The sequence below is a fragment of the Pecten maximus genome, chromosome 6 (genome assembly GCF_902652985.1).
Source record: "Pecten maximus chromosome 6, xPecMax1.1, whole genome shotgun sequence".
In the NCBI taxonomy this organism is placed as follows: Eukaryota; Metazoa; Mollusca; class Bivalvia; order Pectinida; family Pectinidae; genus Pecten; species Pecten maximus.
Genome location: NC_047020.1, coordinates 40540243 through 40549238, shown reverse-complemented (window position 1 = coordinate 40549238; position 8996 = coordinate 40540243). Strand labels below are relative to the sequence as shown.

Sequence of the window (8996 nt, the reverse complement as noted above, 5' to 3'; positions counted from 1 at the left end):
TTCAAATATACTTTATCATTTCCACTAGTAAGCCATCGCTTTAATCATACTAGGGCATTTGTCCACTGATAGCAATGCCTTTGATGTGTACGTGTGTTATAGGGTGATGCCAGTTCAAGGTTCATATTCAAATACTGATGAGCTACAAGGCCATAACATACAGCAACTATGGTTTGATAAACATAACAAGTCCCCATGGTGTGGATGCAATAAACTTTATGCAAACTTTATGAATAATTATGAACAAAAAAACAGAAACCAAACGGAATACCAAGCAGAGGTTTCTCAATTGAAGAATCGTCTGCATTTTTATTGTTAAAAGTTTAACCATTGGGAGCCAGAGCGAGAATAATAGAATACACAATAAGAAAATATTTAAGCGTTTACCATATTTAAGCGTTTTTAGCGCTATAATCATTATGATAAGTTATGATAACGCTAGTTTATTTTTGCCAATATCTTTTGGTAATGTGCTAAAATTAAAATTTCGTCTAAATTCTCATATAGTGTTTGCGTGAGATTTAGACGTGAAACTCGATTAAACGTTAAATTCACAATATAAAGGGAAGTAACTTACCAATTTGTGATAAACTCTCGGTAGCTCGAAGTCAAAATGCAGTGTATAAGCAGGGGTTTAAAAGAGAGATTATAAATTGGGTATTCGATAATCAGAATCTATTTTTAAATTATTAAAAAAACACAATTGCTACAATTCACAAATTTTAAGAATTGTGGATGTTGTTATTTATTATACACGTAATGAACAAAAATGCAAGAAATCATGGTTAAGATAGCAGCAACAGTTATTGCGTTATATGTTTCTCGGGCTGGTCATCTTTATTACTGCCTTCGTCCATGTTAAGTCGGTTGTATGTGTCTTTCATAGCCAGCAGTACGGGGAGAGACACCACGATTGAGCCAAGTAGGACCCAGTTTTCCCAGGTTGTTCCTGCAACACAACGAATTATGCAAATTGTAACAAGTATTGCAAAAAAGAATTATGCAATTTGTTTTATGCAAATATTGCAAATATAAACCAGTTCTGGGTCCAGTTTTTCTAAAGGTAATTAGCTTTAATCAATTGATTAGCGAAAATCTCATTTTATTAACTTTAAAATATGTGTATGTATATTTCTTAAAATAGGCAGGTAGGAAGAGACTGACGACGTTTAGTTTTCATAAAATGTTATCGAGTTAGTTTTACCGCAAATGATTTTATCAAGGATATTGATAAAACGTTCGTTGTCATGTATTCAGGAACCATATATGAATTAAAGTACAACGGATTTTGATGACGCAAAACGACCTTTTTAACATATGGGCTATATATTAATGTTTTTCTACAACTGTGTAGAAACCAAGAAATAAAGTACCCACAGTTATTGCAGAATCATGGTGTCAAATCTAGGTACGTATTTTTGATCTTAACATAATCACATGTAGTTGTGAAATATGCTATCAGGGACAATCGTCTGATCTAAAATAACCACTGTATATATGACACACTGCTTTGTTGTTAGGAAACAAAATTAATGTATTTAAAGCATAGCAGATTGCCAATGGAGTAATTTGTGTATGACGTCATCAAATTCTGAGTTCGTAATTTATAAACAAACCAATGAAAATCGTGTTGAAATGAAATTAAAATTCGAACACTCTCTATTTATCTTACCGATGTTAGGAACCATCTGAATAGCCAGAAATATCAGACCAGCGATGTTGAAAAGTAAGGTAAGAGCGAAGTTGGTGATGCCTTCAGCGACTGGATAGGAATTCTCACACGCCATCTCAAAGAACAATGGTGGAGAAGCATTCACGCACAGCGTTCCAATGATGATGGAGGCATAAATCTGGACTGAAAGAAATAAATCAGGGTCCGTCAAAGCGCATATTCGGCGTGGGAATTTTATACACTTTATTTAGTTGTAAAATTATGATCATTGGAAGACATATTTATTTAGATAGTAACATCTTTCAGTGCACAAATCGGCAGAAGCAAAAATGAATATCCCTAGCGTTATTCAGCTGTTTCGTCATTCTAGGATTAGTCAGTGATGCTAGATGGCCTATAGTGTTGATACCTTGTAGGTGACGGAGGTAACTCAAAATATGTCAAAACGTTAATCCAAATTCCATTATTTTCATTATCGGATTTCATCGTTAAGCAATTAATTACGTAATATCATCCATAGATGTTCGGATTTGGTACATATTCGAAATGCAGGGGTCCTTTCTCTTCGTCTCATCGTACGAGAGCGTAACCATCGAAATCGAAGATCTTTTCAAAATGAACAGACTTACTCAATGAATTCTCGATAACTCCGTTCAGTATGAGATTCAGCCAGAGGAACGACGCCGTTGCTACGATGTAAAGTCCAATTAGAAACGTCTTCATATGTTTGGAAAACACATCTGCAAATCTGGAAAGATACGAAATATCTATAAACGTCAAAAATTAAACTTTTTTGTTTGTATCATAGAAATGTATGGTGTGTAAAAGAGGTGCAGGGTATTCTTATCCATATCAAATATATACATGTAGTTAACTCTGTTGGCAGAGGTTATGTCCCCCTGGTTTTTCCTTACCCTTCATGTCACATGTAAATTCTTATGAATATTGGCACGCGCTCAGGATATGGGTTTTCTGTTATCTAATAAACATCCAAAGGTGTTATTTACTTCTAAAACAAGGTTATGGGACATGTAAGTACACTAAAGATATTTTACATTTTTTTTTTTTTTGCGAAAATACAATACAAATCCATGGATTTAAAACGCCAAATAGAATTTACATTCACGCAATGACTGAATATCAATCTCAAAACTGAATACAAACAACAGTTCCAGTGTCTTAAGTAAAGATAGTTAATGCAGTATGCAAAATAATCTTAATAATAATACGTACGTGCCAGATTGTTTTTATTATAATACTTATGTGCCGAATTGCTTTTATGATAATACTTATGTGTTAAATTGCCTTTATGATAATACTTACTTGCCAAATAGGATTGCTCCAACATTTCCGGCAATAATAGAATAGAAACCTATCCAGCCTGCTTCACGCTATAAATAATATAAAAGAACATATCTGTGTTTTCATTACAAAGGAAACGATGCACATTTGTTTTACCGTTATAAATCTCATTGAATATATCGAATGTTAGAGGAATCTAACATTGAGAAAAAAACCGAAAAAAAAAACAAAAACTAAACAAAAACAAAAAACAAAACGCAACAAAGAAAACCCCCCCAAAAAACAAAAACGAAAGCAACAGAAGACGCTCATCTTTTTCGAACAACTGGTCTTAGTTTCCTTGTAGTTTTTTTCAAGTGTCGCTTTGCATATCTATAGTTTGTTCGTATTTTATTTTCGATTTATCGATTTTGAGTTTGAATTTGAATTTTGAATTATTTTTTCCGCTTGTATATAATCTTTGTTGTTTCTGATAAGCTCTGACATCAAAATCTCAAATCCATTATCTACCGATAATTTTCTAAGGACCCCCATCAATTTAATTAACTATCAAAGAGAAAAAAATGTTTATTGCTTATTAATAGAATTTTCTGTCAGTCAATGTGATACACCAGACAGAGTACCGTGCTGACGTCATACCTGAGTTACTCCATGTGGTTTAAGGTTGACGTCCAGCACTCCCTCCCACATCCCCAGTACGCCAGTGGAGACTCCATATGTAAGTCCAACCATCCAGAACATCTTGTTTCTGGAATAACCAAGGAACACGCGAGGAATCCAACACTATGACTTACAAATGTAAAGAATCCTTGTAATTGTGACAGAGACATTATTTGCAAGTATTTCCTAATGAATTAGTACATTTGCATATATTTAGGTTAGCAATCCATTGATAGACCAACTCATATTCAAATTTTTATCCAGAGTTATGTTAAAAAGGACATGGAACGAAGCTTAGTTTTTTTTTTCACTTTTGACATTTTTATTTAGATTTTCCAAAGAAAGATTCACATGATACAGAAAGAAACAAATACAACTTTCACACACACACTTACGCACACAAACTGTATGTATCTTGAATACAACGTAGGTAGCTTAGCTATAGATAGTAGGTGAATAATACATGAAAAAAACTTTACATAGAAAAGTAGCATAAAAAGCATAGATTTAGGTTTCGGAATCGATGAAAAAATGCAGGCAACAATTCTGTTATATCTATGGATCGAAAAGAATTTTACGAGTGACTAGAGTGTACTTACTATTTATGTTTGATGTATATTTTTCCCTACAAGTTTTTTTACTTTCAAACATGAGTTGTTCCGCTTTAACACGTTTATATATATATATATATTGTTTAACAATGGGAATAATAAGGTTATGTATATCATATTGTTTACCTATTTTTCAAAACAGTATTTTTTTGACAGATTTAAATATTTAGAGTTTTCTTTAAATATCCAATTTTCAAGTAATACCCAAAGCCTCTCAACGTGTTCACAGTCATCAAACATAATACAAAGTTCTTACCTGACTAACGCCCGAAATCCAGATTTGAAGTCAAGGCGCTCGACAGACGCCGATATGCTGGGTGGTAACTTTGGCTTAGCGGGAAAATACAAAAGGACCAGGAGGAAAATCAATACGCACCATCCACACTCTAGGAACGAAAGCATTAAAATGTAATACAGGATAAAATAGCTATGTTATTAAATATTAACAGTGAAATATCGAAAAGTATTCATCCTGTGAAAGTGATATGTTCTACTAGTGTTCAAAACACTGCTAACAAGCGACAATGTGGAAAGTTAAAAACTGACCCGGTATACATGGCCATACAAATGTAATAAACATAATATCTTACAGTAGCTTCAGTAATACCAAATATAGTTCACTCGTAGGGCTAATATTTGGATATTTATAAAATATTTGCCCCACTTGTGAAATATATTTGGTTTTAAGGAAGACACTGTTAGATATCCTCTATTGCTTACCAAATGAAGTGAATCTGGTATACTCTCACAGTGGTCAATAATGACTTGGCTTTTTTTATTTTGACCTTCAAAATCTAACCAGGCGTATAAGTCAATGTTACCATACTAAAATATATGTATGAGTATTATCAATTGAATCCCAGTACACAATCACTATTATTTATGATAGGGAAATGTAGACTACATCTATCAATATGTCAACAACATTATCTAGCAGTTAGATAATGTTCGCCAGACTTAGATAAGATTTGAAGGAATGGTATATTAATATCTGAACGTAGCGTATGGTTTATTTTTTTTTTGAAAGAAGGCGATTTTGACGTTATATTGTTTAAATATTATATCGATTCGTTTCAGTTCTATATTTTATAGGATAATGTCGTTGATGAAGCAGACTAAACGCTAAACGTAAACAAGTAAGCAGCGTCTTGTTGTTTACCTATATGTATATGCTTACCTATGTACAGCATTATCATTATATCGTGTCGAATTCTATGGATTTCATCGACATCATCTGCAGATAGAGATATACACGTACAAATAATACATAGTCTTCTCTGTGTGGTTTTCTGATACGGAATTCACAAAAGTCAGTAAAACAAATCCGAAATATTTTTTAAACCTTAATAAAACAAAAAGTAGGAACCATACATCTTCTGTGTTTCGCCTAAATGACTATTAGTATACCGATGCATCTTTTCCTTCATAATATCATTATATATATATTTTCCACTTTTCCCCTTATTTCAATTTTACGTTTTTATTGTTTGAGGCGATTATGTGAATACGTTTTCTACAGCTACTCAATTTTGCTCCATACAAACTATTTGCTTATATTTACCATTGTTACCCGTACTTGTGGCATTGTTCAATAAAACACTCATGTTATTCTTCCTGTTTGAATGAAAAAACATTTACAAATATCAATCTCTATACCGATCAAAGATAAATGACTTCAAAACTGTTGGATAAATAATTTTCAACACTCTTTACAGATCAAAGATTGGTTTCAGTAATGACAATGTGTTCTGTTTATCTATTTTTTTTCTTTTTTTTTTATTACTGAGTTTGTTTCAGAGACTCATGATTTCTGTCCTTTTTTGTTTGCTTACTGAGTTTGGTTGTGAGACGATGAGATTTCCTGCGACTCTGGTACCATGTATGGCCCTACAAGACAGATACAATAAATCAACACGAGTGGCAGAATTTTATGTTCTATACATTTTAATGATTTTTCATTTAATGTTACTTGATTATCATTATTTTGCAGTTATGCGAGAACGATCACAAAGGTAGGCAACTCTGACAGGCCAACGTTAAAAAAGGATGAGGTAACACGTTACGATCGTCTACCCGAGATGTTCCGGATGTCTTCTACATTTTTCTTTAATTCCATTAGTTGTTTTTATGTCATATTGATTGAAGTTGTAATTTCGTGTCGAATCTGAGATTAATTTATGTTCTTTAATATTGGAGTTGTAGAAGGAAACGTTCTCTCCTTATTTGACAATCAGTATCGAAATCGCTACCAACCTACGAGATAGGCGACAGCCACGCCTAGGTAGTTGAAGGCGGTCGCTGTGGCTGTTGCAGTTGTCCTCTGATGCGGAGGAAACCAGGCTACCGACAACACTGGCGCTATTCCCATGGCAACTGGTCCACCCAAACCGTTGAAGAACTGGCCAATATTGACTGTCCTAAAAGTATTGATTATTTCGTACAAAATTGTGTACGTTTCGTATTAAGCGGTATTATGACGTTAAAAGATAATATTATTGTCAATGGCATATTCACTGTCGTTCGTAAATATACCGCATATAGCAAGCCAACATATCTACATTAAGAAAATGGAAAATTTGACAATAAACGTTGCGTGTTTATTTTCATACCACGTGACATATGGTGGTTCTGACGTAATGCATCTGACCCCTGACCCGACTGCTATGAGACCAGCTGCAATGAGACACGCCAATCTGATACCTGGAATTACAATGCATTCACTTATAATCTCAAAAGTGGCGATATGCTGTATATAGCTAAGCTCATAGTTTGCAATTTTCCTGGTCGAAACCATTTCTGTATCAAACAGACACACACACGCGTATAAGCATACGATATACGTTTTCAAATTTTATTATTTACAGTGAGGTATTTAGTAGACATAAATATAGCTCAATTTTTCTCTATATAAGTCACTACACTGTATACAGCATTGCCTAACAAGCATTCGAAACAATTAGCATAGATACATGTTATTTATATTTATTGAAATTCAACTCGTGAAGAGCGTTAATTGTTTCTAAAAGATTCGCTCGATTTTTCTTTTTATAATGCCGAAGTGTAATCAATTCACATTATTTAGGCAGCTGTAATATATTATTTCCCATAAATATACATAAAAAGCGTTGGATGCATTTTATAATATGAAATTGTTGAATACGATTTAGAAATAATACATCAAACGTTTGAATACTTTTAATATCATATGATATGGTTGTATAAGTTTAAGTACAAATGAACTTTTTTCACATTTCAGATTACATACGATATTTGTGAACCTGTTTCACTAGGAAATTGAAATGTTTGACTATTTGTAATTGCAAATAAGATTGTTGCACATACATGGAAATTGTATTAGAAAACCCGTCACTTACCTTTTACATCCACGATCCATGAGAAAACAAACGAAGACAAGACGAATGAGATCGGTAACCAGTTCGGCAGTAGAGCCATAATTGAGACATCCCAGCCAAATGCTTTCTCGCAAGAAGCTGCTATGGGGCCCCATGTATTCCATACAGTTGTCTCCGTACAGGTCAGCACACAGAACAATCCCAGTACGTACCAACGCCGCTTGTAAATCTTACTTTCACCTGCAGGCTCAGTTTTTATTATTTCGCTAGAATCCTTGGCCAAATCCCGTGGATAAATATTTCCGTTACTGACGTCATTCTCATCATCAGATACTATGTATGATAAATTTCTCTCGCCAGAATCTTTATCAGATATTTCCATTTTAACTAATTTGTGTTCTCATAACATGTATTTAAGATAAATGTTAAAATATCCTTAAAATCCCAAACATCAAATGGAATATGCAAATAAATCCAGTATGGCTGATGTCATGAATTGACTGATAGTTACAAAACCTTACGTGTGATTTAAGTGGCTCTGAATAGGTTCCGACTATGAAAATGTTGTCGTAAGCTCTCTAGACGCATACATGTGTGCCTGCCAACAGGGGTACGGAATCTTGTGGTATGTACCAGATTTCCATAGAGCCTAAATAATGCAGGAGTCATATATCATGTACATCTCAAGGACAGTTTTATTGGATTACGATAAATACTCTATCGTCAAGGTCATACAGAAATTAAAGCGGAGAAGATAATAAAGATGTTGCATCACACAAAATTGAAACAAACAAAAAACAATAAAAATAATAAAAACAAAAACAAAAAACAAACCATAAATAATGATTTACAAAACAACAGCAATATCTAAAAAATCTAAGATGTATCTTTTTTATATAAAAAAGCTTTACTTATATTTCTATAGCGCAATACTGTAGCCTTTTTTGCTTTTTGAAATAAATTTGCTCCAGATAACATAATCGTAATAGTGTTACAGAATGTAAATGATGCAGTATGTTACAAATACACATAAGGCACAGAAGTAAACAGGGGAGTGTTAATATCATTTTTGAGGTTATGTAATCCTACCCTATTACGTAAAGAGATATATGCATCCCCTTTTTGTTGCCCCGAATTCCGGAATTAGTTGTGTTCTTTTTGATATTACTGACAGTTGATCTATCAACAGCTTACTGTTCATATAGTATTTTCAATGGTTGTTTTTTTTTCTCTTAGGGATAAATATAATCACGAAAAATAGATATTATGGAAATAAAATCAATAATAAAGAAAACTATGGTGTGTTTCAGGATTAATGTGAGATATACATCGACCTATAAAAACTGTTTTACGGTTATTATTTGAGGGACTTTTGTCGAGGAAAAATATAACAAAAGC

The 8996-nt window shown here is 33.2% G+C and overlaps 1 protein-coding gene across 1 annotated transcript; it reads right to left on the bottom strand.

Moving 5' to 3' along the window:
- Window positions 1-263: 263 nt before the first annotated feature.
- LOC117330186 (solute carrier family 49 member 4-like) lies at window positions 264-8174 on the bottom strand. Its single transcript, XM_033888408.1, has 12 exons — window positions 7620-8174; window positions 6855-6945; window positions 6499-6662; window positions 6078-6132; window positions 5807-5859; window positions 5423-5479; window positions 4502-4631; window positions 3614-3722; window positions 2996-3063; window positions 2302-2420; window positions 1673-1855; window positions 264-949 (listed from the first exon to the last, which is right to left on the bottom strand). The coding sequence occupies exons 1-12, from the start codon at window positions 7978-7980 to the stop codon at window positions 804-806; spliced, it is 1536 nt and encodes a 511-aa protein (XP_033744299.1). The 5' UTR covers window positions 7981-8174; the 3' UTR covers window positions 264-803.
- Between the last annotated feature and the right edge of the window lie 822 nt (window positions 8175-8996).

Coding starts and splice junctions, on each gene's coding strand:
- LOC117330186 (XM_033888408.1), bottom strand. CDS start 7,980: ATGGAAATATCTGATAAAGATTCTGGCGAGAGAAATTTATCATACATA. Junction 4,632..5,422: donor AATGATAATGCTGTACATAG/GTAAGCATATAC, acceptor TTTCGTTCCTAG/AGTGTGGATGGTGCGTATTG. Junction 950..1,672: donor TCAGATGGTTCCTAACATCG/GTAAGATAAATA, acceptor GTTGTGTTGCAG/GAACAACCTGGGAAAACTGG.